The sequence below is a fragment of the Taurulus bubalis genome, assembly GCF_910589615.1.
Source record: "Taurulus bubalis genome assembly, chromosome: 1".
NCBI lineage: Eukaryota > Metazoa > Chordata > Actinopteri > Perciformes > Cottidae > Taurulus > Taurulus bubalis.
Genome location: NC_136589.1, coordinates 16796259 through 16813349, shown reverse-complemented (window position 1 = coordinate 16813349; position 17091 = coordinate 16796259). Strand labels below are relative to the sequence as shown.

Here is a 17091-nt window from a genome sequence, read left to right as displayed (position 1 = left end):
AGCGTTCTAAAGTCCGATGTGTCGTATGATGCGTACACAGCTTCATTGTGAGGCAGAGAGAAGGTGCCGGACAATGCTATACTGGAGAGGACGGCGGAGCTTCATAGCCTGAAGGATTCCATTCCGGCGATGAAGAGGACAACGCCAATAAAAGGCATCCATTTGAAGATGGGTAAGTGTATTTACTGAACTTTGCAATAGCATATTTACATTAGTAACGAGACCTATAGACCAGCTAGAGCTGTTGCTAACACGTAACTAGCGGTAAAGAGCTAACGGGGAGATAGATGGCTATAGAGTGTCATAAGACTGCATGGTGGGCAATCAAATATGGTCACTATCCCCGTTAACATTCTTTCAGTGAACTTAGTACACCTTGTAGTGTTGGATCTCCGTTAATTGTTACTACCGTAGTGTTTACGTTAGTTGTTGCTAACATGTAGCTAGCGGTAGCGAGCTAACGAGAGCTAACGAGAGCTAACAGGGAGATAGATGGCTACAGAGTGTCTATAAGACTGCACAGTGGGTAATCAAATATTGTCACTATCCCTGTTAACTTTCTTTCAGTGAACTTAGTATGCCTAGTAGTGTTGGATCTCCGTTAATCGTTACTACTGTAGTGTTTACGTTAGCTGCTGCTAACACGGAGCTAGTGGGAGCGAGCTAACGTAGATCATGCAGTGTCTTGAGCATAGTCAGTGTTGGATTTCCCTTAGGTGTCGCTGTGTAATCAATACTTTCTTTCAGTGAACTTATACTGACGAGTATTCATTTATTTTACAGAAAATTCACAGCTGCCAGGGTCCAGAGGACAACATACAGCAGCCTCCCAGTCCAACTCTGCCTGCCAAGAGATTACCACCGCAGGCCACAGCACATCATCCCCACCATATAATAATACATTTGGTTTTAGACATTTATTTACATGTATCTACCATTTTATTCATACAATTCACTGCTTGTGTGAACCTAAGACCTTTGGTAAACCAATGTCAAGCACCAAAACGTTTCTTCCACATGAGTAAAGTTATGTTTTCAGAAGATGTGAAGAATTGAAGAATTTCCAAAATTGAGATTATATTTTTCAGCTTGAGAGTCATATTTTCTCTTTAGATTGTTCTGCAATTTTAAATGAAAAACACATGGGTATCAATCATCGTGGTATCACACTGCTCGGCCTCCCAGGGAAAGCTGGAAAGGAGGCTCCGACCGCTTGTCGAACCTCAGATTCAAGATGAGCAGTGCGGTTTCGTCCCGGTCGTGGAACAGCGGACCAGCTCTTTACCCTTACAAGACTACTGGAGGGGTCCTGGGAGTTTGCCCAACCAGTCTACATGTGCTTTGTAGACTTGAAGAAGATTTTCAACCGGGTCCCTCGGAGGGTTTTGTGGAGGTTGCTGCAGGGGTATGGGGTGCCGGACCCGTTGGCACTGGCTATCCGGTCTCTACGTCTCCAGTCGGAGCTGTGTTCGTATCCTCGGTAACGAGTCAGACACGTTCCCGGTGAGGTATTGGCCAGGGCTGCCCTTTATCACCGGTCCTGTTCGTGACTTTCACGGACAGGATATCTAGGCGCAGCCGGGGGGTGGAGAGGATCCGGTTCGGGAGTCTCGGGATCGCTTCTCTGCTGTTCGCAGATGATGTGGTCCTGTTTGCCTCCTCGGACTGTGACCTCCAGCATTTACTGTGGCGTTTTACAGCCGAGTGTGAAGCGGCGGGGATGAGAGTTAGCACCTCCAAATCTGAGGCCATGGTGCTCTGCGCCAAAGCGAAGGAGTTCAAATACCTCCCATTTCCCGTTTTCCAGGCACGTCCAACTGGTAGGAGACCCCGGGGAAGACCCAGGACACGCTGGAGGGATTATATCTCCCGGCTGGCCTTGGAACGCCTCGGGGTCCCCCAGAATGAGCTGGAAAGTGTTGCGGGTGAGAGGGAAGCCTGGGTCGGCCTGACGGACTGGCTGCCACCGCAGCCCGACCCCGGATAAGCGGCTGAAAATGGATGGAGAGACTTCTACGAACTAAACTCTTTAGTTTAAAGTTGGTCTTTTTAGTGGAGGAACTTTAGTGCTCTTCTCTCTGTTAAATATAACATTCATGAACACACACACACACACACACACACACGCACACGCACACACACACACGCACACACTCTCGGTGCTCGTCCTGGTTGTCTCTCCTGTCCGTCACACACACACATGAACACATGAGGGCCGCCTCTTCTTACGGCGCCGCTGCTCTACGCGCCTTATCGCGGCGTGATTGATGGCTGGCTGTTCTGCTCTTATCGATTCTCTGCTCTCCATATATTAAACGGAGGAAACGGAATAAGCTGAGCTGAAATACGATCGCTCTCCGATAGCCCGGCTAATCTGCCCCAACTCTAATTCATTCCCAACGTCGTCCCGCAGACGCAAACGGTCATGCCGTGTTTTAGTGGTGCTGATAAATGTACTTTATGTTTATTAGCTGTGAGGTATTTTCACCAGCTTATCTGGAAAATTATGTGGGGGCAGAGTGGGCGCCGAGTCTGTAAAATTACTCAATCAGCCATGAGATTCGGAGTAATTTACGACGTTTGCGAGGCAGTAATGACGGCAGGGCACAGACGGTCGTGTTTTATTTGGATAATAATGATGTGTGAATGTGTTTCTTTCAGAAGGCTGTCGTGAAGAGATATCGCCGATGCTTTTGCTTCTGGAAGTGATATTTTATTGTTTATCTGTGAAATGTAATATGTGAGGAGCCGTGTCACGGCTCACATTGAAGCAAGGCACCAGCGGTAACGGGGCCGGGGGTTCAACCTCACACCGTTCAATTCCTTCATTCAACTTTAGTTCATTGTTACTTTAAAGTAAAAAAAATGCAATGATAATTAATAATGTTTGGTAATTAGTATTAATGCTTTGATTTATGTTACTTTATCATTAGTTTATTGTAAACATAGTTACTTTTGAGAGGTCATTTAATTGTTTTAAAGTTTAACAAAAATTCTACAAATGTAATCATTCAATTCATAACGTTTCAAGCATTTCAGCATTCGCGGCTTATATATCGTTGTAAGTTTAGTGTCTTTGGACAAAACTAGATGTTTGAAGACTACAGCTTGACCCAGACTCGTTTGTATAATTAAAAACATGTTTTTTTTTTTATCACTTTACAAACAAATAATCAAGAGAAGAATTGATATTTTCTTCTAAATTTGTCCCAAACCTCCATCTGCAGACCCTCAGTATGTGTGTGTGTGTGTGTGTGTGTGTGTGTGTGTGTGTGTCCCATCCGTCTGCACTGTGTATCCTGCTCCATAAACGTTGATGGAGCTCTGACCTTGTCGCATACTGACGGATGTCGTCGCCCGTCGATCCCTCACCGTCTGACCGCCTCAGAAACACCACACCGTCTTTGTGGAGCGAAGAAATCAGAACAACAACACAGGCTGTTTTATAGCATTGCATCTTTTTCATCTTTTGTCAGATGACAATAAAATCCTGTGTTGTCTCTTTTGCTTTGTTTTGGTAAAGTTTGTATCGGTTTGTTTTATTTTGGTAGACTAGAAAAGAAAACGGAAAGAATAACATTTCTTTCTATTTATTTAACGGGATAGACGGGTGAGATCTTCCTCTGAAGTGTGTTTAATGCATCTGTCTTGAGATCAGGCTGATCAGAAAACATCACTGACCCCCCCCCCCCCCCCCCACACACACACACACACACACACACACACACAGAGCAGAGTGTTGAGAGCATCGTGCGTGTGAATATGCGTGTGCAGCATTTCCCATGGAAGCACAGCAGGATGTCAGAAGTGGTTAAGTCTTGAGGACTGAGCACCTTGAGGCTTACACACACACACACACACACACACACACACACACACACACACACACACACACACACACACACACACACACACACCACGGATCAGATCAGAAAAGACTGTACTGTTGTTCATAGATCTGACTGCGGTGTTTTCCAACACCGCCTCCGGCTGCTCTGTGCCTCCATCAATCTGTTTATCATCCATTCATACATCCATCCATCCATCTCTATAGGTATATATTTCCCATTATTTAAACTCCTCTATTCTCCTCGGAGAGAACAAAGTGTAGAGAGAGATGGAGAAATATTTTCACAACTCAATCTTCTGATGAATCTTTTTACAATCACACCTAAGTCAAATCCCTTCTTCAACTTCCTCCAACATCCATAATTTCTGTCAGTAATAACATAATAATAACAGGACGTCATCACACTAGCAGTCACATGATCCGACCCTTTGTTCAGGTTATGAGAAGCATTTTATTTGCAGGTCAAAGTTGAAGCGTGAGGAGTCTAAACTGTGATGGGTGTTTACGAGTCGTGATATAATGTCGCCCCGTTTGTTTTTTCTTCCCAACTGAATGAAATAATCTCTCAAATCCGATTTAATGGATAAATATCTGGACGATGATGAAGATCTTTGTGTGTTTTCAGAGTTTCAAGCTCAACGTGGATGGTCACAGCGCTCTGAAGGAGAGTGTAATGGAGGAAGGCAGATCACTGCTCACCATCATCACCTCCCACCAATCAGGTGCGTCTCTCTCTCACACACACACACACACACACACACACACACACACACACACACACACACACACACACAAGCGGCCCAGACGGAGACCCGACTCTGTTCCATTCATTATTAATATTTGGATTAACAGATTGACCTTCAGAGAGGGGAACTGGTTTTGAATGTAGCCGAAAGAGAAGGACGGAGAGATGAAGACAAAGAATGAGACGGAGAGGCGGATGTGGAAAAGAAAAAGGAAAAAAGCCAGCGGGCAAAAAAAAGAAAAAAAACTGTCTGAGCAGGGAAAATAAATATTCAATATGTTTTATGTTTTCTAAATCTTTGCAGCCAGAGAGAGAGAGAGAGAGCGAGAGAGACAGATAGAGACAAAGAGAGAGAGAGAGAGAGAGAGAGAGAGAGAGAGAGAGAGAGAATGTGCAAAAGAAAAATAAGTTTTTACCTCTTTTGTTAATTGGATATCAAACAACAGCTTCATTAAAGTTCGGGAACTTTTGACTATCTTTGACAAACTAAATGTATCATCTCCTCTGGAGGTTATGTGTTCTCATCCAGCATTTATCGCTACACCCACGAAAAATAATGCAATCCGTAAAAAGTAGGGCTAGGTATGTTAACGCATTATAAGTGCGTTAACGTAGCAATCCATTAATGCCGACAAAGATTTTATCATGTGTTAACAGCATGTTTTTTTTTAGCATGGAGGGGCTTCACCCTGCTGCACACAGGTACTGCATTTTAAATGGACATTTTCATTTTAAATCTCTCCCAGACGGCGTAGTTGATAAAAGCAAAGCTATTTGTAACCACTGCAAACTATAATTATCTTATCACCGGAATACTATGGGCCTGAAGTACATTAAAGGCGTTACACAGCATTGACGCAGCCAACCAGCGTCCGTATGAGCCTCCCTCAAAACGCACCGTCGTCAGGAGAATACACAAGTTGTATGAAATGGAGCGGACTACAGAAGTGACGGCGTTACAACGTGCACCAACTGTTGCTCTCACTGAAGACTACTGGAAATCGCGGGGTAACCACCGTTATCTCGGAGTTACAGTTCCTTATATTCATGAACTGGGTGCTGCTTCACTTGGTTTGACTGTCATGAAAACAGAAGACAGATTTTTTTGCAGAAACGTGCGCAGATCATTGTATTCATGTTGCAGAGCAGTGGAACGTTTCCAATAAAGTCAGGACACTTAGCACGGATAGTGAAGAAATATGATGCTGCTGCGTGACATCTGCCATTGGAACGCGTCCCTTGCATCGCGTACTCTCTCCAGCGACCAAACTCAGAACAGTTGTGGGCCACTTCAAACACAGCAAGTGCTGCTGAATTAGAACAGCAACAACTGGAACATGGACAAAAGAAGGAGTAGCTTGTCACTCTAACAGCGACCCTTACTACTGAACAGACTGCTTATGCTGTTCCCTGATAAAAGACAAATGTTTCTTCTGGTACCTGTTCAGAAAAAAAAGAAGAACGATTTATATACTGCATGTTACCTTGCTGTCGCTCCGAGAGTGCCTGTTGTATCTTTTGATCCCTACTAAAAACGTGCAATATTTTTGTTTTTGTTTTTCATTCATTATTGAATTTTGCGCATAATGCGATTAATCACAGTTAATCACAGAAAAATCATGCGATTAATCGATTACATTTTTTCAATTTTGCCCAGCACCAGTAAAAATGTATAAATGTGTATAAAGACCGCAAAAGCGTCCTTCATTAATGTGATTTTAACCCAAACCATAGTCTTTGTTTCCTGTGAAGACTGAAGTTTATTTTGAAAAAAGACATGTTGACACGTGTTGCTGGACTTTCGTACACTTTCGTAGACTTTTTCGAACAACAGACTGATGGCCATTTTTATTTAATTTTTAAAGCTCAGTCCAAAATAAAGTCAGCCTACGCGACCAAAAACGCTTGTCTGAAAATCGGTTATGACTGATATAAAATCAACGTTTTTCTAAATGGACCTTTACAACACAACTCATTAATAAACACTGACGTTTTTGTCCACAGGGGGCACCACCATCTTCACTAAATCAAAGTACCCCATAAGAAGCGCTCGTTTGTAACTCGTTTGTCAACCGGTTCGACGCAGATGTGCCTCTGTTCCCCGTCTGTCTTCCACTCTGTTTCTCCCTTTCCCTGTTTATCCCGACATCTCTTCGCCCTCCAGGTCTGAAGGATATCCTCCATATGGTTTCCAGCCAATGGGATCAGCTCCAGCGGCAGATCCGGCGCCAACACGGCTGGATGCTCCGCGCCCTGCGCTGCATCCAGTCCCGCCTCCTCTACTCCAGCCAATCGCACGAGTCCCTCGTGGCCTCGGGGGATGCGTCGGTCAATCGGCCAACTCCATGCCCTCCGGACGGCCTCAAGGTAAGACACCAACGGTGGTTTTTATTTTTCTGTTCATCCTCCAATCTCTCTGTTATTCTGTCCATCTGTTCATTGTTTGTTTTTTACTTTGGTTGATATCCTTCCATTTCCTCTCTGGTTGATCCCGGTTAACCCTCTTCTTTGCTGTCACACAAACACACATAGACACACACACCAACACACACACACTTACCCAGTGCCCTTTGTAAATTCCTTTGCAGCGTTTGTATTGGCTGCCAATTACTGTCCTAATTGGTGTCTCAGTTGTCATTGGCTGCTGGTTAATTGGCTGGACTTGGCTAATTAGATGTAATCTCTCTTTCTGTCTCTCTCATTGCAACAGACCTGTCATTCACATCTTGTTGCTGTGTGTGTGTGTGTGTGTGTGTGTGTGTGTGTGTGTGTGTGTGTGTGTGTGTGTGTGTGTGTGTGTGTGTGTGTTTAGATATTTTCCATGAAATCTGTTTCTTTAAGATGTTTTCACAGAAATGTAAAACAGATATTCGAGATAAATTATGAGCTGTTTCAGCATAAGGAGCTCAGAATAGATCATTAAAACTATTAATGACCCCCCCACACATTTTATCAAAGAAAACTTTATTTGCCTATCTCTATTTCGTGTTGCTCATCTTCCTCTCCATTCTGGTTCTTCTCTCTTCTTTTTCCTCTTCCTCCTCTTCCTCTTCGTCCTCTTCTTCCTTCTCTAGCAGACCTGACTGGTTGTTTTCAGATTGTTTAGTAGCAATTAGAGCTGCAGCAGCCTGATCACTGTGATCAGTCAACAGTGACAGCCATTAGCCAGCTCCCAGCTCTGTATATGTGTGTGTGTGTGTGTGTGTGTGTGTGTGTGTGTGTGTGAGTGTGTGTGTGTGTGTGTGTGTGTGTACGTCTTATAGCGAAAGTATATTTTAGTATGTGTGTGTTGTGTGTGTGTGTGTCCATTAGCTGCTTGGTCGCAGCACATTAACAGTCCATTCATTATCTGTTTGAATCTCCCTCTGCACTTAAAGCTTTGATCCGTAAAACCTCCAAACAACAAACTGAGGTGTGAACCTGCTGAATTATTTCTTTTGGCTGCACGTACTTCTGTGATATTTTTAATTATTCAGATCATGTCTTTCTGGGCAGCTGCACAATGAACTTAAACTAACGGCGAAGTACAAGATCCTCCCTCGGTGCGAGCTAACCGCCAAAATGGCCTCTGGTAGTAGCAGCAGTAACCAGAGTGTCTTCTGCTGCAATCATCGGTCGAGTCTCTGTTCATCCAAAACCAGTCAAAATCAGGACTAAAGTCATCCAAAACATGTCAGGACTAAAGGTATCCACAACCAGTCGTCGTCATGAATAAATCAATCCAAAACAAGTCAGGACTAAAGTCCTATTCAGACCTAAGGTTACCAAAACCAGTCAGTCCTGCTCACTGGTTTTGGTGCCGTCCCGGTGACCATTGGGTGCCGCTACGGTGTCTTTAACCAAAGAGGCGACTCTGTCGATGTCGCCATGCAGCTCCACGTGGAGCCATCAGACAGCTTGATGGAGGAAATGAGCGACATTATGTGCAGTAAGAATCCGCATGTGGCTTTACTGTGTGCTCATTATTTGCTCGCGCTCTTTAATGACAATCAGATGCATGGCCTAATTACTGCCACAGACACAGAGGTGTGTGCGTGTGTGTGTGTGTGTGTGTGTGTGTGTGTGTGTGTGTGTGTGTGTGTGTGTGTGTGTGTGTGTGTGTGTGTGTCTGAGGGGGGGCTGCAAGGTCAACCAAGGGCATCATGTTTATGTGTGTGTGTTTTTGGACCTTGCTAAAAAAGATGATACGAGAATGACCAATGGCAGAGGCTCGGTAAACACACTGCAGTGTGTCTGTGTTTTCAGTGCAGGCTTGTGAGTATCTTTTAGCATCTACTTGTGCGTCTGTGTGTATGTATGCGTGTGTGTTGAAATTAACGTAACCTTGACTAAAGGGCAAAATAAAGGGCAAATTGGAATAAATGTATCAAATTATGAAGCCTCGTACAATATTTATAACCAGCGGATCCACTATTCATTACAAAAGATTAAATACCAACTTGTATCAATAATTCATCCTCTTAATCTTCATTTTTAGTGCAATTAAGAGCAGAGGAAAATGACATATTTCACAGTTGGCCGTAAGATAGTTAGCATGCAATTCAGTGCTTGCATGCAGCTCGCATGGCTGCTGGTGTGTCCGCTGCTATATATATATATATATATATATATATATATATATATATATATATATATATATATATATATATATATATATACACTTATACTTATACTATATATACACTTATACTTGTATATACACATATATATATATACATATACAAATATTTATATATAAAACATGTTTGGACACATTTATCTAAATAGAATCTCATCACTTCTTAATAATTATAGGGCTGATACTTAAAGTGACATAACAGGTATCTAAATGCAAAGACGTCAAGAATATTGAAATACATAAATATGTATCAGTCAACAGCTTATTAGAAGAAGATATTATGTCGTGACAGTGATCAATATTTGGTCTCAAATAGCCTTTTATGTGATAATAATTGTCTCAGCGCTTCATTAAAAAAATGTATTGGGAAAATGTATCGGCAAATTTGAAGTGCTTCATCACCTAAATCAATCAGATTATATTTATTTAAATGTATCTGCTTGCAGTAATATGTAGATATATGTACTGTATGCGCATGTATCATGTACTATATCTGTGTATATACATGTAAGTGTAGATTACCATATAACTAGGAGTTTGAATATGTGTATGGGTGGATCAGTATGTATGTATTATTCATAATCAGAAATTCAATCAATTGAAGCAGTGAAAAGAAATTGTGTGTGATTCTCTGTATTCTCATCATGAGTCCACCTAAATCATGTTCTACAATAATGATATGTATGGTGTACTAATAACACTGTCATGTAATTATGAGTGCTTTCAACACATCCATAAGTTTCTTTAGCGCTAAATAAACGTAAGAATAGCGCGACATGCAGCGGGTGAAAGTCTATGTCTGTGAGACGGGTGATCGGCTGCACCTGTGGTGATCAATGTCCGCGGCTCGAGAAGCTCTCGTAAATAAATGATTCCTTGTCGGCAGAATCGATTGCGCTCATACAGGAAGTCATCCTAATGTGAGAACGGATCTTGGCGATCTGGAAGAACTCCCTCCCTATAAAACTAATATAACTAATATCGCTCCTTCATCAATGAGGAAGGGAGCTGTCTTTTTTTATCCGGTGGGAGTGGCCAACCTTATCCAGTGAATTTCAGTAAGCCTGCCGGGGAGCAGGTTTACATTTTTGACTGTGTTGCTATGGTGATTTATCTAAACTTGCTTCGAGAAACCGGAAAGCCAGACCTACGTCATCTTATCCTGAAAATTAGCCTGCTAACTCAGTAAGCCAGGTACGAGATATAGGGCCCAGGTACGAAGAATAGGGCCCTGATCTATATTTATTGCGATGAAATTCAAACAAAATTTCATACAAAATACAAAAGTAAAACAATATATATCTTTTCCTATTTTTATAATTTATATTTTGTTTATTCTGGTATATTTTTCACAGGTATTTAGTTAAATTAGCTATAAGTTATTCTTCTTGTATTGTACATTGCTGAGAGTACTTTTATACTATATATTTATATAGTTTTAGTGGTTGAAGATTAAACGTCTTTTTATTTTACTTTATGATCCAATGTTAAAATATCGACATGCTATCCGAGCAGTTTTTCGTTGGAGACATTGAGGTGATTTTTTTTAGTCTGAAAAGGTCTCTGGAGAGGTCAGATTCACCTTGTTGTCTTCCAAGGAGCTCGTGTTTTAAGGTCACTCGTCTGAAAGTGGGAGTTTAAATAAAGCGCTCCCTTTTTAAAGGGTGATTAGGCTCGTAAACGGACCTCATGTTGAGTTTTTTTGTTACAGATAGTCTTTGCTCATTTTGGATTCAAGTCAATCTGCCCCGACAGCTTTCGTCTCGTTCCCTCTATTAATTAATTGCTGATATTGCAATGAATTAATAGCAACAACAGGTGTGGTGTGAGGTCATTAATTTAGACTGGGCCTTAATGAGTCTCCAGTGAGTAATACTGAGTGTGTGTGCGTGTGTGAGTGTGTGTCTCCTGGCGCTCATAAGAGCTTGTTGTTATTGGTGTTAACATATGCCGCTGACAAGGTGTCCGACTTTTTATCCCTCCTTCTTTTTCACTCATTATTAAATAGTAAAATAAAAAACAGAAGAAAAAAGTCACTAACAGATGGAGCGACAGGAAGTCAAATCCGTCCGTCCTTCCCTCTCTCCTTTTTTAAAATCTTTCCCTCATTCACTCTATCTCTCTTTTCTCTCTCCACTCATCTATCGGTCCCTTCTTTCTTTCCTCCCTTCATCTTCAATGTTTCTATCCATTTTTCCAGACTTCCTTGGACATTGATTCTTCTTTCCTTCATTCCTCCCTCCTTCCATGCTTCCTTCCCTTCATTACGTTGTGTTACTTGCATTTTACCTCCCTAACTCCTACCTGTCACCCATATCATCCATCCATTCGTCCCTTCGTCCATCCATCAGTCCGTCCGTCCGTCCGTCCATCTAGCTGTCCGTTCGTCCGTCCATTCATCCATCCAACCAACCATCCGTCTGTCCGTCCGTCCATCTATCCGTCCATCCAACCGTCTGTCCGTCCAGCTGTCCGTTCATCCATCCATCCGTCCATCCCATCCATCTGTTCATCTGTCCATCCATCCGTCTGTCCGTCCATCCATCCGTCCGTCCGTCGTCCGTCCATCCATCCATCCATCCATCCATCCATCTGTATGTTCGTCCATCCATCTGTATGTTTGTCCATCCACCTATTAAAATAGCCTGATCAGCTGATCAACTTTCCATTCTTTCTTTCCCCTAACTAGTTGTCTGTTTTGCCTCTGTTCTTCCCTTCTACAGCTTCTATAACTTTTACATCCCTCCTCTCTTTTTTGTCTTTTTCTTATCTTTCAATGCCCCCCCCCCCCCCCCCCCCCCCACCCCCCTACAGTTTAAACTGCTTCACATTCAAAAACTCCTTTGCGTCTTTCCCTGCTTCCCCACCATCTATTCATTCAACCACCACCTCTCCCTCCATTTCCCAGCCCTCCCTCCCCCTCTTTCTCCCCGCTCGGCCGTTCGTCTGGAGAGGGGTGATTCATGTAAATGTCAGGAAATATCAGAGCTGGGGTGGTGGGATTAGGCAGCGAGGAGAAGATACACTGATACCAGTAAATATAACGCTCCGACAAGACGGCCAGCACCGGGGATTAGGACACACACACACACAAACACACACACACACACACACACACACACACACACACACACACACACACACACACACACACACGCACGCACACACACACACGCACACACACACACACACGCTCACACACACACACACACACACACACACACACACACACACACACACACACACATCCATACACACTACTGAGGTGTGCGTGTTTGAGGATATTGTGTTATGTGACTCCTACTGTGTGTTGCTGCATTATAAAAGATTTGTTGTGCATGTGTGAAGATTTTCAAGTGACATCTGTAGTGTTTTTCTTCTTCTTTTTTGCATATGGAAGATTAAGGTAAAGGTTTTGTGTGTATGTGCGTGTGTGTGTGTGTGTGTGTTTTGTCGGGGTGAGTGAACACAGAAAGAGAGGGAGAGGGAGAGGGAGAAAGGTGTTTAATACGAGTGTGAAAGCAGTGTAATATTTAACAGCTTAGTGGGATTTGTCTGTCACGTTACAGGGGATTGGACTGAGTCTGGTCACACACACACACACACACACACACACACACACACACACACACACACACACACACACACACAACACACACTGAAAAAGGTGAATAGATGTGTTTGGTGACCTCCTGAATGTGAATCTTTCTCTGGAGTTAGAGGTGTTTGCTGTTATGTTTTAATAACTTCCTGCTACCACACGACAACACTCAGATCACATCTTCTTTATTCTTTTTTTTTAAGGGGGGGTCTACATTTGTAAAATAAAAACATTATAAAAAACTAACTGAAACACACAAAGTAATTTGGATTTTCCCACCGTGACAATGTGGAGAAGATTTGAACAAATCTAGAGATTACAGTTAAATTCATGATTAAAATACTAAATATTCATATTTATTTAATTGGGAATTGAGGGAGGTTCAGGAACTTCTGTTTTTCTTCTCAACCACTCAACGTATTCCTCATTTGTTTCCCATTAACATGACTGAAGACTTAAAAACAACATTTTCGAAAGGATCCGACGGTAGGAAATCGGTGTCAAAAATCACAAGCAGGAATACAACTACAGTCAGGTGTGTGTGTGCTGTTTAATGTGTACTTTAATTTAAGTAAATATTAATAACCTGTTTTTTTATTTCTAGTGATTTAACAAAAGATAAATTACCTAAATAAAATAATAAATAAGTCATATGGCAAAAATGTGTGACGAAGAAACTAAGGGGGGCCCAAACATCTATATCTGACCCTCAAGAAAATCCACATCTCATGTTTTTACATAACATTTTGATGTATTTTCTCACATCTTTATCTACTTCAGGTGATCCTGTATCAGAACAACAAACTCCCCCTCTAAGATAACACAGACAATATATTCAGCCGCCAGCCCCACTGTATATTTTATATATATATATATATATATATATATATATATATATATATATATATATATATATATATATATATATATATACATAATTTTCTTTTCCAAGAGTCTCCAAGTCTGGAATGTACCAATTTCCCCTGGGGAGAGGGAGGACAGGGGAGGAGGGAGGGAGGAAGGGAGGGAGTGTGTGTCATGCAGTCTGAGGTGTGAGAGAGGTGACGGGTCGAGATTAGACCATGTTCCTTTGGACACGGGGGACGCAAATCCTGTTAGAGACCTGAACCAAACAGCCCTAAGCGCGCACACGCACATACGCACACACTCTCACACATACACACACACACACACGCACACACTCTCACACATACACACACACACACACGCATACATCAACATTTTGAATATGTCGTGTTTGTGTGTGTGTGTTTGTGTGTGTGTGTGTGTGTGTGTGTGTGTGTGTGTGTGTGTGTGTGTGTGTGTGTGTGTGTGTGTGTGTGTGATATAGAAATGTTCAGGTAGGATGCGATAAGTGACCTCCTGGGTGTCACTTCACACACTCTGAGCTGACTTAAATAATGTTTACCGTGTGTGCGTGTGTGTGTGTGTGTGTGTGTGTGCGCGCACGCGCGTGTGTCGATGAGGCACTTGTATATTTGTGATTGTGTACTTGTATGGTGACTCTGACTGTGTGTGTGTGTGTCTGTGTGTGTGTGTGTGTCTTATCAGTGTAGCTGGTGGAGACAGCTTGTTGGCCTCAGGCCTCTATTTCACCCAACAGACCACACAGAGAAGAAGAGAGAGGGGAGGATGGGGGAGCAGGGAAAGGAGGGAGAGGAAGGATAGGAGGGAGGTAGGGAGGAGGAATCGAGGTAAAAGAAAGATGGAGAAAACCTTCTACCTCCATACTCTGGGACACAAAGAGGACTTTTAAGTGTTTATTCTTATACTCATTTGTTTTGACAGATGGTTTCTCTCTCTCCAGGAAACATGATGTTCAGTGAAACCTTCTTAAGAGAAGAAGAAGCTCACTACACATGGCTTGTGGTCCGGGGGGCGATCAAACACTCGTAGATGTTTCCTCCTTCTTGTGTTACAGCGGCGGGTCGCTACAAGTTCTCTTAGTTAGAATAAGAATAAATAAACAACGCTTTGTGTTACTGGGTTAGTCTTTGTGCTACCGGGTTAGTTTTTGTGGTACTGGGTTAGTCTTAGTGCTACTGGGAACACACACCACAACGACCTGAACTTCTATAATGGAGGCCGATGAATAAACATGCCCAGACTTACAGACATATGTTTATTCATAATTTACACCTACGCACCGTTCACCCAAAATCTGCTCAACATAAACTCGTACAGACTTTCACGTTGCATCAAGTTCATCCGTCAAATGTCAAATCATTCAGACCTGAAAAATGTCAGAAAAACAAAAGTCTTCAAATGTCCAAAACACCAAGAGATTCAGTTTGCAGTCTTCATTGTTGTGACTCAATAAAAGACTCCAACGATGGAGTCTTTTAGTTATTGATTTATTAATTGACTGATCGATTTCACATTTTAGTCTCCAATCGTTGAACAGTTCTCTCATTCTGGTTTCCGTTGTAAACACTTTGGGTTCAAATAATGGACTAATTTCAATAACAGAGAAGTCAAGCCTCAATCTGATCTTTAACATCAGCTGTGTCACATTAAGGTTTAAATACTAAAGAGCAGCTGGGATTGTTGGTTTTGGGTGAAGAGGAGAAATACAAAAATAAAAAACAGACACGGGAAGAGGAGGAAGGAGGTAGGAGAGAGGAGAGAAGATCACAAAAGCAGAGGAGGAAGGAGGTAGGAGAAAGGAAGGAAGAGCACAGGGAGTAGAGGAGGTAGGAGAGAGGAAAGAAGAGCACAGGGAGTAGAGGAGGAAGGAGGGAGGAGAGAGGCAAGGAGAGCACAGGGACTAGAGGAGGAAGGAAGTAGGAGAGAGGAAATAAGAGAACAGGGACTAAAGGAGATAGGAGAGAGGAAAGAAGAGTACAGGCAGTACAGGAGGAAGGAGGTAGGAGAGAGGAAAGAAGAGCACAGGGAGTAGAGGAGGAAGGAGGTAGGAGAGAGGAAAGAAGAGCACAGGGAGTAGCAATGTGGACGTGATGAAATCCGGCCAGTGGACTGAAGCACCCTGAACACGCAGAGCAGCTCTTCTCCTCCCACTGATTTAAATATTGACCCCGGGTTATTACGAGCTCCTTTAAATCAAATTACGGCGTGTTGGCCTCCTGCCTGATACCCGATAGAGCCAATCAGACGGCTCGTCCCGCTCCCGGAGCTCCACCGCGCAGCACTTTACATAAATTAAGATTAAAGTTGGGGAAGTTTTTTGTGGAGTTGGTTTAGACGAGACTATCGAGTTGATTTGTGTTCACGAGATCTCGGTGTCGGTGTTAATCCCGGGTTTAGGATTGGCTAAGCTGCGTTTCCAGCTCATTTGAAAGTGATAAAACCGCTTCTTCTTCTTCTTTTTTTTTAGCTGGAGGGTTTTTTTTTGGTACACAGCAGCTGTGAGTCTCACAGATTTAAAATAAATCAAAGGAGGAAAGTTTGCAGAATCAGGAAATGTATGCACAACATATTCAACACATGAAATCACTCTCGTGTTCTCCATGAATGAAGTTGACTGTTCGAATACGTCACATCATTTCATCATGTCAACACTTTTAAAACTGAAATCCAACCTGATAAAGCTTAGTCTTTTGGATCATCCCGAGAATTTTTAGTGAAATTGTTTCTCATATTTTATCAATTAATATGTCTTTTTGGATTGAATACTATTTTTTCACCCTAAACAAAAAGATAATTAAAAAAAGTCTTCCTAGTTCATCTTTAAAGGAAATGTAAAGTTGTTCATTAAACAAACTGGATTCAGTTTATAGCTGAATATAGTATAATAGCATAATATAATATACAGCATCTGTCAATATTCATTGGAATTCTGCCATCATTTGTTTAATTTTCCCTTTTAGGCTAAAAGCTGTCCTAAGTGTCTGGTATTATTAGTCTATACTGTGATAAATACACAAGAATAAATCACTTTTACATGACATTTTGTACAATATAAATTAATCAAAACGAAAGGATCTATTTCAGACATTAAAGTTCATGTATAAGGTTTTAATACGTTTACAAAGTCAGGTTGAATGTGGAGGAGTACAAATATTAAACTGTAGTTAAACGAGAGTTTCATAGTCTGTTCAAGTCCAATATGAATAAATGTGAAAAAGTTTCCTGTATTTTTTTAGTCGACTTTAACTTTCTGCTGAAAACGTGATGATTTCCCAGCGTTCTACTTCCTGTTCAGACGGTTTCTGCAGGCTTCGTATGAACAACACATCGGTTTCCCCATTAAGCTGCTAAAAGGTCTGCTGTTGTCCTCACGCTGAAGCCAATTGAGT

At 42.1% G+C, this 17091-nt stretch overlaps 1 protein-coding gene across 1 annotated transcript in view; it reads left to right on the top strand.

Moving 5' to 3' along the window:
• Positions 1-17091, top strand: part of akap6 (A kinase (PRKA) anchor protein 6) — a gene marked incomplete at both ends in the record, with an annotated part of 165154 nt that overhangs the window by 46358 nt on the left and 101705 nt on the right. Inside the window, 2 exons of the mRNA XM_079223553.1 lie at positions 4476-4572; positions 6760-6962. Of these exons, the coding sequence (XP_079079679.1) occupies positions 4476-4572; positions 6760-6962 (300 nt within the window). The remainder of the gene's footprint in view (positions 1-4475; positions 4573-6759; positions 6963-17091) is intronic.